Genomic DNA, 20,034 nt, shown 5'->3' on the forward strand with positions numbered 1-20,034 from the left:
CAAAACCATTATAACAACTTAGTACTCTTTCTGCTGTGACCACAGGTGTGTATCAGATCAGTCGGCAAATCAAAGCTCACAATGGCAGCGTGTTCACCCTCTGCCAAATGAGGAACGGGATGCTGCTCACTGGAGGTGGGAAGGACAGAAAAATAATTCTGTGGGATCATGACTTGAACCCTGAAAGGGAAATAGAGGTAGGCACATTACTGTCACCAAAGAAATGAAACCACGTAGCAATTGTGGTACTGCTGTTGCTCTTCTTGTTATTGCTGTGCTACTTACAACTTCATTTACATTCCCCTCATTGATTTCATTATTAATGTTTTTACCTCATCATTTCTCTGATGAGCTTAGAACAGTATACAAGATTCCCACCCCCTTCTGTTTGTATCTTCACAACAACCCTGAGAGATTGTCTAGGTCTGCAGTCACCTAGTGAGCTTTATGAGTTGGTAGGGAACACAAGACCCTTGAGCCTATTCTGCCCACATATGGCTATTTCCCTTCTGTCATATTCATACAACTTTGCCTGCTCACTTCAAGCCCACTTTCCACATCTGCCGTGGTGGACTCTCGCCAACACATGTCTGTACCACAATACGTTTCTTGGGGCTCAATCCAGTGGGAAGTGTTCCTTAGTAAGCCCCATTGAATCGGGGTTGTGTAAAGTGATGTCTGTGCAGCTCTGCTCCATCTTACTGAACACCATGCAGAGAGATGTTGCTGATTAATTCTGCCCTTGGTTTTATCTGTGAAGTTAAGTTCAGTGCCACTCCCAGTTTACAAATGGGGAAACATGACAGATGCATCACAGCTTGTCTTGAAATCCACAGGTGATCGGCAGCTTGAACCCAAAATTGCCGAGTCCCACTCCAGCACGCCCCTCACCTGGCCTTGGCAACTCCCAGTAAAAAGCAAAATGACATTTTAATCTCTATTTGCGGTGATGAATTCACAGCCTCTGGGGGTGTTAATATACCTGTTCGGTAAGGGAAATGGCTTCAAAAGAGTCATTTTAAAAAGATAATTAATAAAATCAACAAGTTAGATGCCAACTGGATATAAATCACCATTGAACTTGGTAAACAGCAACTTGAGTGATGTAGATTGTTATCTCTCCTAATCCTATTCCCTTTGTTAACGTGCCATGTTCTCTGTATACAGCTGTTATTTGATGCTGAAAAATCCTGCCAGCTCTTCTGGGAAAAATATAGTAGTTAGATAAACATCTTTGCATTTTTTTAGTTTGAGGTCCCCCGTCCCCCATTTTATTTCCTCTTATAGTGCTACTTGGCATTAGACAGGCAAGCAAATTGAACATTTTATAATAGAAAATGTAAGGAAGCAGCCAGCAGATGTTAAGATTCTTTATCACTCCCAATGCTTGTTCCTCATGTGTTGAGAGATGTCTTTAACATACTTGCATGAGAAGCCTTCATTCTATTGAGACTACTTAAAACGGTGCGCAGCGAAGAATTCAGTATAGCAGGTTCTTCCTTGTTTGTATCCATTCTGAAGTCTTCTTCAACGCTTGTGTTTCTGAAATCAGATAGCAGTGCAACACAACTCCTTAATGGTGCATTCTAAGAATCATCCCCACCACTTATAAAATTTAGTGGGATTGCTCCTTTTAAGTGGCCTTTAAAAACATAGTTGCCAGAAGCGTCTTGCCAGATGTGGTGGAGCCACTATGCTAGCTTCCTGGCAGGTCAGTTTCACACCAGGAGGGGCAAGGAAATGGAGAGGTCAGTATGGTGTAAATTCACAGGCAGGAAGATCAAGTTGGCTCCACTTGCATTTGCACCACACAAACTTCCCCTCCCATCCCGCTCACCCCTCCGCCAGGAAACTAGCACTGCAGCTACACTTAACCCAGCAAGCCACTTCTAAATGCTGCTGTCACCGGCACCAAGGAAACATTTTATTGATGCTTCAATAATCCAGGCTGCTCCTGTTGATGAGTAGGGACAGAGTCGGTCTTCATTTGAGCAGCTCTGTTTGAGGCGAGCACAGTTTGCCCTTTAAGCAGACCCATTTTCCAAACTGGATCTCGCACTCCTGTCTCTGGGCACTCTGCCTTCCCTGCCAATCCCTCCTCAAGTCCAGAAAAGCCTTGCTTTGGGAGAAGTGGGAGGATAAGTTGGCAGCAGGGGGTCTAACCAGCAGGGATGTCCCTCAAATCTAACCACTAGCCTGTTAGGCAAATATTGATAGCTGTCCTTACTCCACTCCATTCAATGTATTGTAGTGTATGTCATGAGCGGAGCACTAGATTTAAAATAGTTTGGTGCCGATTTAGACCCATTTCCAAATTCCTCCTCAGCTCTGCATGTGCTTCAAGATGCTATTGTTTTTAGAAATTATAACTGTTATGCTCTGAGGACTAAAATAATTGAGCTTATGGGAAATCTGTTTTATTAGGTTCCTGATCAATATGGGACAATCAGAGCTGTAGCAGAAGGCAAAGCTGACCAATTTCTACTTGGCACTTCGCGGAATTTTATTTTGCGGGGAACATTTAATGACGGTTTCCAAGTGGAAGTACAGGTGAGTTCACTTCGCCCCCTGTCCAACCCACCCGCTACTTCAGCTGCGCCATTGAGATTTAATTGGTTTGGTACAGGTTATAGAGGGACGCGGGTGGCGCTGTGGGTTAAACCACAGAGCCTAGGACTTGCCGATCAGAAGGTCGGCGGTTCGAATCCCCGCAACGGGGTGAGCTCCCGTTGCTTGGTCCCTGCTCCTGCCAACCTAGCAGTTCGAAAGCACGTCAAAGTGCAAGTAGATAAATAGGTACCGCTCTGGCGGGAAGGTAAACAGCGTTTCCGTGCTTCTCTGGTCCACCAGAAGCGGCTTAGTCATGCTGGCCACATGACCCAGAAGCTGTACGCTGGCTCCCTCGGCCAATAAAGCGAGATGAGCGCCGCAACCCCAGAATCGGTCACGACTGGACCTAATGGTCAGGGGTCCCTTTACCTTTACCTTTACAGGTTATAGATATCTGTCCAGTAATTCAGGTTTGCTTGCTTACGTTATAGGGGCACACAGACGAGCTCTGGGGCCTGGCGACACATCCTTTTAAAGATCTCTTCTTAACGTGTGCTCAAGATGGGCAAGTTTGTATGTGGAACTCAGCGGACCACACACTTGAATGGACCAGGTTGGTGGAGGTATGCGAGCTTCTTTTTCTGAAGTTGTCAGCTGTAATCGTAGGATGCTTCCCTGCCTACACAAGTAGAGCTTCCTCTTAGGGGTGGAGCCAGCCTGTACTACCACATCTCATAACAAGCAATGGCAGTGCCTTTGCAGTGTAAGGGGTGGGGCATAGCTCAGAAGTAGAGCACATTTGCTTTGTCATTGGGCCTTGTTGGTGTGGAGGAGGGTTGGCAGTGTTTTTGTACGCATGTTATTAAGAACAATAGAAAAGTGTGGCGTTAATATAGTCTGGTTAGTGGTCATATGAACATGGAACCTCAGGATTGTAGACATAGGCCTATTGGAATTAATGGACAGAACTAACTTCAGGTCATTAGTTTCATTGGGTCTGCTCTGGGTAAGGGTTAGTTGAAGGCAACCCTAAGTTTCTTCTTCATTTTTCATTTACTTACGGTTCCCCTTCATTGAAGCTAGTAAGCTTGGTATCTTCCTTGCACTACACACATATACTGTGCTTTAGTAATTAGGGACAGTGAAGACGCTCTTGCATTGTCCCCTTCAAAATTAGGCATGAGGTAGGGGACGCGGGTGGCGCTGTGGGTTAAACCACAGAGCCTAGGACTTGCCAATCAGAAGGTCGGCAGTTCGAATACCCGCGACAGGGTGAGCTCCCGTTGCTCGGTCCCTGCTCCTGCAAACCTAGCAGTTCGAAAGCATGTCAAAGTAGATAAATAGGTACCACTCCAGCGGGAAGGTAAACAGCGTTTCCATGTGCTGCTCTGGTTTTCCAGAAGCGGCTTAGTCATGCTGGCCACATAACCCGGAAGCTGTATGCCAGCTCTCTCGGCCAATAAAGCGAGATGAGCGCCGCAACCCCAGAGTCGGTCACGACTAGACCTAATGGTCAGGGGTCCCTTTACCTTTTAGGGGACGGTTAAGATTTCTAGCCCTCCAGATGTTGCTGAACTACAGCTGCTACCATCCCTGACCACGCTGACTGAGCTGATGGGTTGATACCCAACAACATATGGAGGACTACAGGTTCCCCATCCCCATACTGTATTCTTCTATTTAATCTCTTATCATGGAGAGTTGGGGTACCGTTCTTTCCATATCATCAGGGTACCTGAGTGACTAATTTATTCGGAAATATTATTTTTGCGGGAAAGAGTTAATTGATTCAAATCTTACTACGAGGACAATAAATATTGTAGCAATCACTGGCCATCTTGCTTCATAAGTTAGAACTGTGGTGCTTGCTCCATTTTCCTTTTTTTTCAGTCCAGGTGAGGCAGTTTGGCATATATGTTCTTTTTGTGTGAATGTTAACTAGGTTTCAGCCTAAATCGTAAGACCAAAATGTGTCTTTCAGGAACCAGGACATTGTGCTGACTTCCATCCAAGTGGAACAGTGGTAGCAATAGGAACACACTCAGGAAGGTAAATGCTTTTGTCCCTCTGCTCAAGCGAAGCAATTGCGATTATTATATCTCAGGAAATTGTTCTAGTAATTTGTTTGTTTCACTCCAATGTATTCTCCTTTCCCTACATATCAGGTATGTAACCTCCTCTGGGGAGGTGGGGGGGGGGAGAGAACATAAAAATATAATGGTGACACATTAACACGTTTTTATATTTTTAAGCCAATGGAATTTATCGTTACGCAAGCAAAACAAAGCTGACCTACTCCAGCTAGAGATCTCGTGTATTCATATTGTCATCCTTTGTTTTTTCATGGTAGTAAAATGCAAACGTCTTTTGGAATAGTAAGGAAAACTCCTTAGATCAGATGTTCTCCCAAATAAGAGGACTCTGTTTTCCATACTCAATTTTGCTGAAACATAAGAAAATTTTGTCTTCTCTGTAGGCTGGAGGAACTGAATACTTGGGAGGGGGTGGGAAGGGCTGTATTGTGATGATCAGCACAGTGATATGTTACAATGCAATCCCATTCAAATTTTGTCAAGAGGGAGCCAATGAACCTTGCAAAAAAACAACAACAGCAACACCTATATATGTTGTCTTTTTACCCTGTTTCAGCCCTACAGGCATTTATCATGCTTGCTCTGCATTCAAACTGCCAAACATCCATCAACTGCTTAACAATTGAGTCATCAATTCTACAAAGCCAAGCACAAGAGATTTTTTCCCCCAGAGATCTGCGATTTTGTTATTGCTTGGAGAATTATGGAGTGGCTCCCCCCCCCCCCCATTTTCTTCTACCAATCAAAAGTATTAATGTTTAGTTTGCAGCCAAGCCCAACATTTCACAGCCTGCTACAACTTTACTGGGCTAGTTTACCATCTGCTTGCTGCCTACGTTTTCACTTGGAAATGAGAGATCCTCGAGGAATGTATATTTTCCCCAAAGCGAAACCCAGCTGTAGTAATAAAAAGCTCCAACAGAGCTTTGCATGTGAACTGCTGGATTTTCATACACAGGAAATTCATTTCATGGAGTCGTGGTCTGTATAAGCAGACACCTTCCATGCATGTATCAAGTGAATGAAAGAGCACCAGTCTTCGTTAAAAGTAGGAGCTTTGGGGCATTCATTGTCTCGTATGTGGACAGTGCCAGACATGTAGCCCAAGTTTTGTAAGTTTTAACAGGGCTGACCAGGGGTCTAAAGGATTGCTGGTTTTCTTTTTAAATTAATCTCATGGGGTTACTCTCTTATCCTTCTATCCCACCCACTTCTTTAAAAGGTTCATGACAGCACATGCACACACTATTCATAAAAAAAAAATAGTTTGCAAACAATACTGCCTCAAGTGAACTTAACACCTAAATTCGCTCTCTGCTTGCTTTTTACAGGAAAACGTAGCTGCTTCTTTCAGTGTCTTGATTAAAATTAATTATCTGGCAGCTAAGATCACGGGAGCTATGCTAGAAATTGCACCCATATAACTAGTTAATACTCTGTGCTGTCCTAGGGATAACATCAAGAGCACAATAGCGGTGTAAGCAAAAAAGAAAGAACTCCATACTTTAAGGCAAAACACCCATAGAGTCCCTGGCAACTTCATCTGTGCCCAACAGTCACAATGTAGATTCATGTTAATGCTCCTCCATTAGCTATGCCTAATGTATGGAAGGCACTAATCAACATGCTGCATTGACGGGTACAACATACTCAGTCAATGTCCTCTCTGGCTAGCAACAAAATGCAAACTGATTTATGTGTTTGGGGTAAAGATCACGGACCTGCTCCCATGTCTGTATAAACGCACATGTGAACCCTTACCTTGCATATGTGTCCACAGGAGTGAACTGCACAGAGGTTATGGTAATGGGCATGGTTACTTCAGAAACACCAATTATTTGCTCGCTTACTTTGGTGAATTGGCAAGAACCAACAGGTGCCAATAGAAATGAATACAAAATCTTTATTTGCACACAGTGGCAGTAAAATGGCAAGCTTGGAGCTGTAGTGCAGAAATATAAAATAGCGAGATGGATAGGTACCACAAGTTGCACAGTATAACCAAGCCCTGCTGCTCCTTGTGCCCTTGCGCATTCACACTGCCTTAGACATTTGACTGAAGTGCCCAGAGGCAAAGCAGTAGGTTGGCTTCACCCAAACCAGGTTGCTCTGTATTCCTTGAGACTCAAGCAGTGCAGCGATGAACCAAACTCTAAAATTCTGGAGCAGATACTGCAAAATCCAAAGATTTGCACTGGCTACATTCAAGCCATCAAGATCTCAGCTTAATAAGCGAAGACAAGTTTTATGCACCCATATGCAGATACTTTGCATGACCAGTGAAGCAAGCCAGGAAGCCACGGTTAACCATAGCTTCCTATTGCATCTGAGCTGGGAAACTAATATTAATGGCTTCTAAACAAGCTAGAATATGAAGTCATTGTGTAAAAGTTGGCTTCCAGAAATCCTGTTTTGTTTTGAAACTATTCACTTTAATTCACCGTTGGGAATGAAGATATGGTTAACTGGTTCCTGGCTTGTTCACTCGTGTAAACTGAAGAATGAAGCAGTTGTGTGCAGGTGCCTGAAGCTCCTGCACATCTTGACTATTGGAACCAAGCCGCTGATTGTGCAAAGGAACACATGCTTCCTATATCAGTGGCTTCTCGTGGACCCACCAATGAGCGTGCACAGAGCTCCTTAAACTGTAATGGATATGCTATTCCATTCACTGAAGAATGCAGAGCTGCACATCCCTGCCTTCCATTGCTTAGATATGTAAAATTAATACTTAAGGTCCTGTGGTGTCTGGCTTGGCCTGTTCCCCTGCCCCCCCCCCAAAAAAACTTCTTTAAAATCTGTAGCATTAAGTTGTCGTCATCCGTGACAATTTGTAGAATCAATTTTAGGAAAGGACACAGTTTTCCTCTTCCTGATACCCTTTGCTAGATTCTCTTTTCATTAAGTTCACTTTTTTAAATACTTGCCGCATTATTTAAAGTGAATAAGAGATCCCAAGTAGATGACAAGCTGCATGTATGGTGGTTTTGTGTGCCTTCGATAAAGAATTAGCACCTTCCCTGCTTTAGATCTGTCGGGATTTAACACGAATAGCAGAAGCAAACACCAGCAATTTCGGTGGCATTAAAAAAAACAACAAAACTTGAATGTTATTCAACACCAAAGCAGCAGGCTGAAACATGTCGGTCATCCAGCTGCAGTACAAAATTGGCTGTAGGTGAAACCTACATTTTTGCGTTGCCCCCCCGTGATATTATTGAAAGTGGTTTCTGCTGCTGTCCAATGAAAATATTTCAGCCATTTTTTTCCACTGGTTCCATCCATCTTGCACACAGCATATTCACAAGCTGTGGTGGTATGCTGAGCTGCTTCATGTTTTATGTCTTTCATGTGGTCCCTTAACCACAAATTGGGTCCAAGCCATTTGGAATAGGCCATTTTCCAGATATCTGGTTTTCAGACTTGGGAGTGCTTTTTGAAAATAACGAGGGATGACTTCTTCTTGAGAACTTAACTATGTAGCCTTGCCCGTGATGTGGATTTTAAAATGTCAAGATGAATTTTGTTTTGCTGTCCCATGTTTTTAATTTTGTGCACACTATTTATAGATGGCACTCTGGTAGCTTAAGTAAAATGGCCCCAGCTGCCTCTGGCCCAAAAAAAAATCAGCATCCTTGCAGATTTAAGAGCACTGCCATTACAATGTCCAACCTTTGTGGACTGCAAATTTAGTGCATCCCCGTGCATGCAAATGGGATGTTAACGATTACTTGTAATTGGTCTCCTTGTTGGCAACCTGTTCATGAGTGGCAGCATACAGTTTTCTTCACACAACAGGCAGTGAAAATCAATCCATATGGATATAAGTTGAGTGCTGTGTTATTCCATCATAATAACACAGTGCGCCGGTTCTCTGAAACCATACCTTTTTTGTAGGACGAATCTGTAAAATTAGCCCTTTGCATTATTCCAGAAGCCTATCTTCTTTACTTGCCCCTTCTTCTGAGAGTCATAACTAAGGTTTTGCAGAGCTTAGTCACAAAGAGAAGTGTTTCTCTTTTTCCCCATTCTTGGGGTGCTTTTCCCCCTCAAGCATGGTGTCAGACATGTTACTACTATCATGCAGATATTGCAGGTGGGACTAAGGTGAAATTCGAGCTGCGACTTGCACTCTTGAGCCACTACACGTTGCCAGCTTCCACGCTGTCTGCTGCAGTTGAGAGTTTTGTTTGCTCAACTTGAGCATGACAGGCCACTGGCAGGTTGAGTCAATCACGTTCCTTCGTGTTCCTTTGGAACTATGAAGAGTATTCAGTTTTCCATGCGTGCTTTAAATGTAACAATGTGTGCTGTAGAATCACAGTTCTATATATTTTATGTTGTGTTCATAGAAGAGATTCCAAGGGTCATCTAGTCCAGGGGTCAGCAAACTTACCACACTTCGGTCTGGTGTCTCCAGCGCTGATTACATGGCGGGCCAGAGGGCAGGGGAGCGCGTGCCCATACACATGCTCACAGGCTATTTCCAGTGCACTTCCAGGTTGGAGGAGCACCGGAAATAGCTTGTGCGCATGTGCACAGGCCTCCTCCGACCCGGATGTGCAGTGGAAATAATGCTTGCGCATGCACACAAGCTATTTCCGGTGCTCCTCCGACCCGGAAGTGGGCAGCCGCACAGCGCAGCGCTGGTAAGAGCAGGCAGCGGGCGTGGGGGGGGGGCCGTGGGCCGGATAAACAAGTCCCTCAGGCCTTATCCAACACGCAGGCCTTAGTTTGGGGACCCCTGATCTAGTCCAACCCCCTTCAATGCATATACAGCAATTGTATACAACCCTTTAATACAAAGTTATTGGGGCAGTTTGCAATAGATAAGTAAAAAATAATTAAAAACAGAGTTAGACCTCAAACCATTAAAAAAGAAAACTATTATTTAGTATTATTATTATTTATTGAATTTATATACCACCCTATACCCAAAGGTCCCAGGGCGGTTCACAGAACAAGATTAATATATAAAGCCACAAAATATTTAATCAAAATAAAAGCAACCCAATAAACCCCCCTCCCCAAAATACCCCACATTTTAAAAGAGCATAGGATGTCAGTCAAATTAATCAAAGGCCTGGTTAAAAAGGAATGTTTTTGCCTGGCACCTAAATGTATATAATGAAGGTGCCAGGTGAACTTCCTTGGGGAGAGCATTCCACAGATGGGAAGCCATTGCGGAGAAGGCCTGTTCTCGTGTTTCTGTCCTCCAGACCTCTTGTAGTAACCTTGATACAATGGAATGGAACTTTCCACACATCCCCAGAGTTATAAACCGGTTTCAAAAACAGAGGCCTAGACTACCTAAGTTTCGTAAAAGTCCTGACCTAACAGAAAGGTCTTCACTTCATGCTGAAAAGACCACAAAGATGGTGGCAGGCAAACCTCCCTGGAAAGACTAAAAATGTGCCATATTCAGAAAAACATAACACAAATAAATGCATGTACTACACATAACACATATTAGCAAAAAATGTATTTTTCAGCATCGCATGTCTCTAGGACAGAGGGATGTGATCATAGCCCATAGAGCCTTAAAAAAAAAAAAAATTGGTCATAGCTTTTGCTAGAATGTTTCCCTTCTGTTTCTTCTTAACAGGTGGTTCGTTCTAGATGCCGAAACAAGAGATTTGGTTTCAATACATACAGATGGCAATGAGCAGCTTTCGGTGATGCGCTACACAGTAGGTAGGCAGAACGGCACTGAATTCAGTGTTTGCATCCTTCCAAACACATGTTTAGATTTCTCGTTTAAAAAAACAAACGAACAAGGTAACATTACATAGGTCTTACTATGGCTTTAACACTCACGTCAGATTACGTTCCAGCATTAACAAAGTAGATCATTTGTAAAGCAGGTGCAGAAATGAAGGATTTCACTTGTGTTTTGGCTGCACCTGAATCAACAGTGTTGTTTGCCAGCTTCTCTCCATGAATAGCAGGCTAAATAAAGCATTTTGAAATGTTAATTCAGATGGAAAATATAACCCACCAGGTATATAAGCAATGGCAGCCCTACAAAAATGGGACAATTTGTTATGGAGTTATGATTCAAGCATGTAAAACAGCTGCTGAATGGGTCAAACTCAGCAGTACAACAATCTTTGTGTATTGTTAAGTTGTTTATGCCCTTAAAATTTTAAGTCTCTGATATAATTTGATGTACTTACCTATTTTCATATTGCTGGGTAGTGACTTGGAGTGGCTTCAATAATCCATGACAGCTCCCCCCCCCCCCCCGGAAGCAGCACAGTTCTTAATAGTTGCCATTTCCTGTTTTTTGCAAAATATTTTAGGGGGAAGGAGAATCGATGGAAGTTTTTCCTCTGCTGCTTTCATGCCAGGTGCCCCATTGATTTGCCAGGCATGCAGGCCATTTGTTTCGAGCCTGATCCTGGATAGCTCATTCATGTCCCCAGGTGGGGCCCTGCTAATACTGAAAGCAGCGTTCAAAACTCCCATTGTTCTGGGCGCGTTTTGCGACAGGAAATTTTGTTAGTGCAAGTAGTTTCTGACCTCTGGGCTCAGTACTGTGCCTAAGATTTCAAATTGAAACTGCTGCTGTTGGAAGGAATGGAGGACCTTTTTCTGCCTCCCCACTTCCAGCTACTCTCTGAAGACTGGGGAAGAGACCCTCTTAAGAATATCAGGGGGGCAGGCAGGGGAAGGACTAGACCATGTGAAAAATGAACATAATATTTTAGCTGCAGTTCATTCATTTTCAGCTTTGTATTATTGTTATAAGAAAAGCACGCCTAGACACTCCATTGCAGCACCCGTAACCTAGGCTTAAGGTGCCATTTAGCTCCTAACTTTTGTATCTCACTTTCTAACACTGACTGAGTGTAGCCTGCACAGGATATCTTTCATGCTGTAGCGGAAACCAGGAGTTCCTCGTCTGAAAAGGAACTTTTTTCTGTGTCATAGTGTGCCAAGCATAGAGGCTACATTTGCGAGGAGAGGTATACTGGAGCTCCCATTAGATGCAGCTCTGCGTGCTGTAAGATTTTGGCTGAGATTCTCTGTGGGAGGCAGTCAACATACAGTCTCTTCTTTTCCCCCAAGCCTGTCAAATTGTCACTTTACACAGACAGCTCTTCCATTCCTGCTGTGTGAATCAGCTTACTTGGAAATCATTATCATTTGCAGACACTTCAGAGGACTCTTTGTCATGTTCCAAGCCCATAGCATGGCTAACTGTGCTTTAAATTAAGGCGTTCAGATGGACAAATATTTTCACAATCCAGTACTGGGTTCTCAGTTAGCACAGGTGCTTCTTGAGCTGAATGCAAAGTGTGAAAAAATGCCTGCATTCTGCAGGAACACCCAGCTATGCTAGTCTTACTCCAAATAGCCTTTCTGCATGTTTAGAGTTTTTATGCATTGAATATATATATATATTTAAATGTTCAGTAAATCTGTATCCCTGTATTTCCAAAGTTTTTTGAGACTGCTTACAAAAATCAGCATAAACCTTCCACAGAGCCTTAAACAACACCTGAGCAACATAACAGGAGGTTTTTAAAATAAGAAAAGAAAAGGAGGAGATCCCAGATTTCTATTGGCTAACCAGGTTTAAATTAGCAGGGAATGGTCAGAAAAACTTTGCTTTGGAGAGGCAGACTCACACGTGGACTGCAACGACTCTTGGTTTGCCACAAGACATATACTCAGTAGCTTTGCCAGCCAATCCTGATTCTGGTGCATTTGCCTACCACTTACATACTTTTAATTGAATGCTAAAAAGCAAAACCAAAACCTGATTCTTTCATAGTTTTTTGCACTATGGCCAGATTGTGGTTCCTGAAAGTAAGTGGGGGCGGGGAACCAATGTGGGTTGATGGAATTTGTCCACTTCTACCCAGCCTCCAGAAATGTCTTTCAGGAGTTGCAGGGGAAGGAATTGGGAAAATTGCTATCTGCAATCTTCCTTCTCCTCACAGTTCTCTGGGGCCAATCCGGTAATGGATTATGAGAGGCTATCCTGTTTGGCAGGGATAGGAAATGTGTGGTCCTCCAGATGTTATCGGACTCCCAACTCCCATCAGCCTCGGCAAATGTGGCCGGTTGTGAGGGGATGATGGGGCTCGGGTCTCCAACAACGTCTGGTTTCCCATCCCTGCTGTTTGCGTCATGTGGTGTTTTCAGTCCTCCTTCATCGCCAACAGCGAGGCCACCACATGAGCTCTGGATGATGTTATACAGGGAGGGAGTTGTTCAGCACATCTGGAATATGTTTGGTATGCCAATCGGCAGTGGATATCACAGCATACAGTTTGTTTCTGATTTTCATTGCAGATGGCACCTTACTTGCAGTGGGATCCCATGATAACTTCATTTACCTCTACACAGTGACAGAAAATGGAAGGAAGTACAGTAGATATGGAAAGTGCACTGTAAGTTCCTATGCAGGATGAATTGGTAACAGTAAAAGGATTTTGCATGCAACATAATGGCAACCAGTGTGGAATTTTTCACATATTGATCAGGAACCCTAATAATGCCTTTAAAAACTGTGGTGGGGTAGCATGTATCTCTAGAGCAGGCATGGCTAACCTGCAACACATGGGCCCCCATAATAGTTTCTTCTGCCCCCACAAAAAAACCCAAATTGTCACTTAGACAAATTCCATTTTATTTTATTTTATTTGTTTTTTAAGTCTGACTGCTCCCATAAGTGCTCACTGTGGTACTGTGATGCCAAAAGGGTTTTTTGTGAGTCACAATCCACACCCCACACAATTTCAACAGGCAGGGAGCAAACAGCCCTCACACTACCTGGTAAACGTCAACAAAGTTTGTAGGAGGAACTGATGTTGTGCACCCACACCCAAAACCATAACATGATCCATTGCAGCGCACTAACTTCAGGATTCGTGCTGGTTTTTAAAAGGCAACGAAAAATTGGGGTCTTCCCATACGCTCTTTCCCTTTATACGTTGCTGCAGAAGTGTAGCAATTCAGCTGTGATCTTGTTATAAAGTGGGAAGCATGTGGTTGGGGTCAGTGGCACAGGTCCTTCCCCCCCCCCATGCAATATGGGCTCTTTTAAGTGCATTAACTGTTATGAACATGGGTGTCAGAGATTACAGTTAACTCTGGATCAGTGACTACCAGTTACAAAGATGGTGTGCCATGTGAATTTTAAGGGAAGGAGTGTCACTCAAGGATAGGAAAGCTTTGTAAGACAGATCAAGATTTTGATCCAACTAGCTCAGTTTTGTCTGCAATGACTGCAAGCAGCTCTCCAGGGTCTTGGACAAGGTCTTACTTGGCCCTGTCTGTACATGCAGGAGACTGAGCCTGCAGCATTCTGCATGCAAGCCTTAGCATTGAGCTGCAGCCTCTCCCCTGAGATTCTGAAGAGCCTTAGTTAGTCAGAGTAAGGAATACCAAATTGCTTTCTTCAGCGATGAAGCACAAGGCAGCATGCATATGGTTCCAATCTGTGTCGTCTCCCATCCGTGCACTAAGTAGACCCAGATCTGCTTAGCTTCGGCAAGGTTCCTGCACCATGTGCCTTCAGACCATCCTCTGGGATCAGGGCTCCAGCTTGTCAAAAATGCAGGCTTCCACTAAGTTACACAGGAAATGCCCATAACCTTTTGACTCACGCTGCTTTCAATGGTTGATGCAGACTTTTATCGCACAGCATTTATCCTCTTGTTCCAGCGCACAAGGATTGTGTATCTGTAGAATCTATTGCCCCCTTGTGGGGAATTTCTAATTTAACATAATTATTTGTGAAAAGAACCGATGGTTGCTAAACATTCAAACCATGCATCGCAGGCGCATCTGTTACAGAATTCCAGGTTTTCTTTCCCCTGGTTGTTTGGTTGGTTTTTGGTCATTTTTAATCCTATGTTACCCTTGCAGGGCTGTAATTAGGTGTACTAATGTAGATGCTATTTCCAAGAGAAATGAATCAAAACTGGTAGGCTGACACTAGATCACAGTGACATTGTTTAGGACATCAGGAAAGGTCATGAAACAGTATAGCAGGTCACACTGGCACCTCTGGCTACAACCACTTTGACATGGTGGGAACTAGAAGGGCTGGCTGGTGTGTTTCAGGTGCTCATTGTCTGCCAGACTACTTTGGTTGTTATTTTTCCTCCATGGTCCCAGCCTCCAAATGCTACAGCTCCCATCGGCCCTAATATGCATGGCCAATGGCCAAGGATCATGGGAGTTGTAGTTTGGCAACATCTGGAGGGCCAAAGATTCCCGGCACATGACTAAAAAGGAAGCCAGAGAAGGATGCTGGTGGACTTATCAAACAGATGCCTGGCATTTCTTGACAGTCTTTCATACAGAAGTCTCCACCGCTGATCCTGCTTTAGGGTTGCTGTTGTTTTAATACTTGCTAATACTTTCCCAAGCCTTGTCCCTTCTGTGACCCCTTTCCCCAGTATCTGCCTTGAATTCCTTCCCAGCCTGGTCTCTACGGCTGCTGCCCCCTCTTGCCCTTCTGCCCTGTTGTTGTTGCAGCCAAAACATACCTCCCAGACTCTGAGCCTTCTGATGTCGCTCACATATGCTGTAGCCTGCCTGAGGCTGCAAACACAGCAAAATTATCAAGTAGCTGGCCAGTGGCCCATATTCAGCTTCGCTGGCTGAGTGTTGTGCAGACTTGCTTTAGATACGGGATACTCTTGTTTTGCCTAACTCCTTACACATATTCAGCTGCTCTTGTGCAGGCAATTCTCTTCAGGGGCCCTTGTTCCAACACATGGAATCAGGGCCAAGCTTTGCCACACAGTGTCACACGTGGGGTGATCTGTGCACCTCGGAAAAGGTCTGCAGCCCAGTGGCAGAACACATGCTTTGCATGCAAGGAGGACCTAAATTTAGGTACCCTGGCATCTCCAGGTAGGGGCTGGGAGAGACACCTTTCTGAAACCTTGGGGAGCCACTGCTAGTCAGTGTGGGCAGTGCTGAGATAGCTGGACCAAAGGTCCGACTTGCGAAAGGCAGCTTCCCATGTTCTATGCTTTGGACAATCATTCAGCCAAACAGTCCAATGGAGAGCCATTTCCGACACTACAATTCCTATTAAAAGCTCTGAATTGCTTGCCTCTTGATTTCTCTGCCAGTTCATAAAAAAGGTGTGCATTGTGTTCTTCCCGGTTTAAGTGAATTAAAAGGCTCCCGAAATTTCAGTTTCCATTATTTCACTTGCTAGTTCTTAAGAGTGTTTTCTTGTTCAGAGGGATTGTTTTGGGTGCATATTTTGAATATTGAATCATGGTAAAATTGCCTCAGCTTAGCTCATCCCTGCTTTGGTTGTTTGTTCTGTAATATGAGGATTCCAAGCACTGATCAGAATAGGTTTGGTCTGTGTCTTTAGGGCTCTTTTGTGTGCCTCGTGTTTGGGTACCAACCAGCTCAACATTCCCACCGCCCAGGAGAAGGAAATGCAAAATGCAATGCACTGTGCTATCTCCCTTGAAAATGGGGGCATTGGAGTGGAAGTTTGAAGATTTCTGTGTTTTGAACCGAAAGGAGTCCGGAAAATATGTACTTCAATGTGATATCTCCCTTGCAATCTCGGATATCTAAATGAAAACTGGTGAAATTTTGCATTCCATGTTCAAACCTGAGGTCAGCCCATACAGATGTTGTCCAGATGGCAGGGAGGACGTCAGGGCTCTCTAACACTGCGCCATACTTACAGTACTACATAATTCATATTTCTAGCACCAGAAGGAGACATGGCCTTTGTGCATTAAACTGTATCTTCTGTGTACAAGACCAGCATTGTATCCATGCACTGCCTTCAGATATTACCTTCACGTTGTGTGCAGCACACACTTGTGTGTAGATCAGTGTTTCCCAACCTTTTTTGGGCAAAGGCACACTTGTTTGATGAAAAAAATCTTGGGGCACACCACCATTACAGCCCCGTGACGTCAGCGCGCAGCGTCACGCCGGGAGGGACGCACGAAAGTGTAAGTTTCAATTTTTTTCCCTCCCCCTTGCCGGGGAACCTCCAAGCTTTGGGGGGGGGGAGGAGGCAGCAAAGCGAGGCAGGAAGGAGAGCGCGGCTTGGCTGGGTGAGCTTTGGCAGGGGCAGGGAATGAGAGCCGCGAGGCGGGCGCTGCGGACGGAGGCGCTGCCCGCCGAGCTCGCAGGCAGGCAGGCAGGCAGACGGCGAGAGCCCCGCGCTGGGCGGCCTCTCCTCGCCGCCGCCGCCCCGCCTCTCGCCACCCGACTCGCCCGCCTCCCTCCAGGCAACAAAGTGGTTGGGAAACACTGGTGTAGATGCATATGTCCGTTGACGTGTACAAGATGACACCGTATCCCTGTGGTTGATTCAGAAACTTTTAGCAAACTACTAGCAAAGTCTTTACATTGTGGAGTCCTAATTATTTTGTGTTTGATGAAATGGCTTCATTCTGTTTAGAGTCTGTATGGATGGTTTTCTTCTTCTTGTGCTTTGGTGTTACTGTGTGCTGTCAATGGCTTTATACCATGAAGTGGTCTCTAAATAGGTGTGATAATACAATATATGCAGAGTAAGAGGCATGTTCTGGAATTTTTATGGGCTTGCGAAGGTTCGAAGTGTGGAGGGGGCAGGGCTGCATGCACAATTCCTGCACCAGCATTCTTGCATGTGCTGCGTACCTCTGCTTGTCCCCATCCTTTACGCAGTAAGGATGGACTTCTGGGTGCTTCTGCTCATATATACTTGAACGTGAGTAAGCTTGTCTGGCCGTTCAACATAAATCACTCTAACAACTCTTAACTCCTAACATTTTCTCTCTCTCTCTCCTTGTCATATCCAAGAAGATTGTCATTAGCGATGAGAAAGGGAGCTTCCCTGTTCACTCACTCAGTTTTACTAGCCAAAGGTGCCAGTAGTGATTACTCTCACTATGTGAACAGTAGATCAGAAGCGAAGTGTAATATGTCTCTCACTGTGGTCGCTGCCGAGGGGAGGTTTTTTCCTTTCGAATGGAATGCAAAACTCTGCTATTTCAACTATTGAAGTAATGTGGTGTCCAGACCTCTCCCATCGCAGTTGCTGGCTCAGAGGGATTTTCCGACTCCAGAGCACCCCTTCCCAATTGGCCCCCCACCCACCCATTCTCTGCCTCCCCTCGGAATGTTTACAGCTGCCAAATGTCTGGCAGGATGTAGTAAATGGTGGTCCCAACTCTCTCCCCACACCTCCCCCCATGTCAGTTCTAGCTTCCAGCATTTTTAAGATTCAGGATGAGGAGAAGGAGCAGGGGAAGGGAGAGAATGAGAGAGCTTTTGCTTTTTAACCCTGGTGCATGTCTTCCAAACCAATTGAGGACATTTTTAAAAGCTAGTTCAAATAAGCCGGTTGCTTATTTCCCCCCTCTACCTGACAGATCTTCCTGCATTTTGAATCACATGAGGAAATCTTGGTTGTGAACCAGCCTATACGTAGATGAATCTCACAGCAACAATTTCCACTTTAACTGCAGCTGGAGTAATTGCAGAAATGGCTGCTGCAATGTGTAAATGGCTGCTCAGATGTGTAACACCAGACCATGGATTGGCGTAATGTGGATGAGTGGCATAATGTGGATGAGCCCCGTGTTTCCCTTCTTGCTCCCTATTTAGTAGTAAATTATAATCTGTCATTGCATGAGAACCAGGCAAATTATGTTTTGCTGAAATGTTAACCTGCTGGCAAATTACGATTTGATACTGGTGGAATCTACACTCACATAAAAAAAACCCACTGTGAAAATGCTTTTTTAAAAAACGTTTTGAAATATATATTGAATTTGCCATAGTTCACTATCGCCATCTAGTGTAATATTTGTATATTGCACTTTACAACACACTTAAAACGTTTTATTTGCAGCTGTATGGCTAAGTCAGCTGAGTCGGAAGTAAGAAGGGCAATCAGAGATGCAGGAGGACGAGGAGGGACAGCCTAAGCACATGGCTAAACCATGGTCTGAACCTACTTAGAGCTCAGGTCATGGGGAGACTTCAAAGCAGCAAAAGCTAAACCTGCTGTAGACGAAAGGTGCTGTTCTTTCTCTCACCATTTGCCAGATACAAATTTAGCTTCAGACACTTCAAACAGTCCTTTGTTACATTGCATTCCTGCATATCTTCTAGCATCCCATCAGCTTGCTTTTGTTGAAGATTTGGTGAAATTTTAACACAGCATAAAATCCAATTATCTATAATAACCAGGCAGAAGAACTTAAGCATTTGTATCTGTGGAGTGCAATCAGCAGGCCCTATGCAGTTCAATTCATGGGCTTCTACGTGCATTCCATCAAAATGAATGGGTTCTCTGCAGCGATAGAACTTGGTAAATTACTCCTACAGTCAGTCGTGACATTTTGTTTCTATGAACTTATCAAAGGGGGATTAAACAGCGAAGCAGGCAGAAATACTTCTTTCTGCTGATCGGAATTTTGATAGCTTGCTTGTTTTCTCTTTTTTTGGTTTTGTGTGTGTTTTAGGGACATTCCAGCTATATTACGCACCTTGACTGGTCCCCAGAAAATAAGTATATAATGTCAAACTCGGGAGACTATGAAATACTATACTGTGAGTACAAAGCTGTAATTACCTCCAGCCTACAGGAGTGCCTGAACATTCATAATGGGAGGCAGTGGGGCGGGAAGGTGGGGGGGGGGGGAGAGAGCTGATGCAAGTCAAGCTGTTGGTGCAAAACGCTTGCTGACAGGGGATACTGGCATGACCTTCTGTAACCTGACCTTCTGATATTATTCAGAGCTGCTTCTTGCTAACGGAGCTTCCAAATATAGCTTACATCTCTGCAGGGACATCAATCAGTTTAACAGTTTATAGGGGAGAGTGGTGCTGGTGTGTGATGTGTCACGAAGCAGGTTTTCGGCTTCAAAAACAACACACACCCTTGCCTCATTAGAGCCCTGTGTCACTTACTGGTGCAGACACATGCTGGCATTTTAAAACTTCACTTTAGCAACGGAATAATGCTACTTAGCATTTATTTAGCATTCTTTCCTTAGCACGCCACGTGCTTCGTGGCCCTTCGGCCTGCCCAAAGGCAGGACAGCGGCAGAGTGTAGCAGCTTGATGGGTCTCCGTTAACCTCCTGCGTTTCCAAAAATGGGATGAAGTTGAACACTTGGGGACCCTGGTACTTGGCTGGTAGCTGCATGTAGCTTTGTATACATTCTCCCCCTAATATTTGGTATAGCCCTGCAGTTAAGCCAGTGTTTATATATCCATGTGAGAAAGACAGGCTTGCCTTTGGCCAGGTGCGGGAGACTTGTGGCCTTGCAGATGTTGTTGAACTCCCCCAACCAGCGTAGCCAGTGGTTTCAGGGACAGGAGTTGTACTCCAGCAGCATCAAGAGACCCATGAGTTCTCAGTTCATACCCTTAAAGCTATAGAAAT

The 20,034-nt window shown here is 44.4% G+C and overlaps 1 protein-coding gene and 1 long non-coding RNA gene across 4 annotated transcripts in view; one reads left to right on the forward strand and one right to left on the reverse strand.

Moving 5' to 3' along the window:
- Positions 1 to 20,034, forward strand: part of EML4 (EMAP like 4) — an 89,901-nt gene that overhangs the window by 65,382 nt on the left and 4,485 nt on the right. For all 3 annotated transcript variants that reach the window (XM_081185978.1, XM_081185977.1, XM_081185979.1), the window contains 7 exons: positions 46 to 197; positions 2,425 to 2,550; positions 3,042 to 3,173; positions 4,532 to 4,599; positions 10,249 to 10,337; positions 12,948 to 13,045; positions 19,109 to 19,196. In XM_081185978.1, the coding sequence (XP_081042104.1) occupies positions 46 to 197; positions 2,425 to 2,550; positions 3,042 to 3,173; positions 4,532 to 4,599; positions 10,249 to 10,337; positions 12,948 to 13,045; positions 19,109 to 19,196 (753 nt within the window). The remainder of the gene's footprint in view (positions 1 to 45; positions 198 to 2,424; positions 2,551 to 3,041; positions 3,174 to 4,531; positions 4,600 to 10,248; positions 10,338 to 12,947; positions 13,046 to 19,108; positions 19,197 to 20,034) is intronic.
- Positions 1 to 20,034, reverse strand: part of LOC308582744 — a 146,177-nt gene that overhangs the window by 4,861 nt on the left and 121,282 nt on the right. The window lies entirely within an intron of this gene.

The sequence above is a fragment of the Podarcis bocagei genome (assembly GCF_964188305.1).
Source record: "Podarcis bocagei genome assembly, chromosome: 3".
NCBI classification, from domain to species: domain Eukaryota; kingdom Metazoa; phylum Chordata; class Lepidosauria; order Squamata; family Lacertidae; genus Podarcis; species Podarcis bocagei.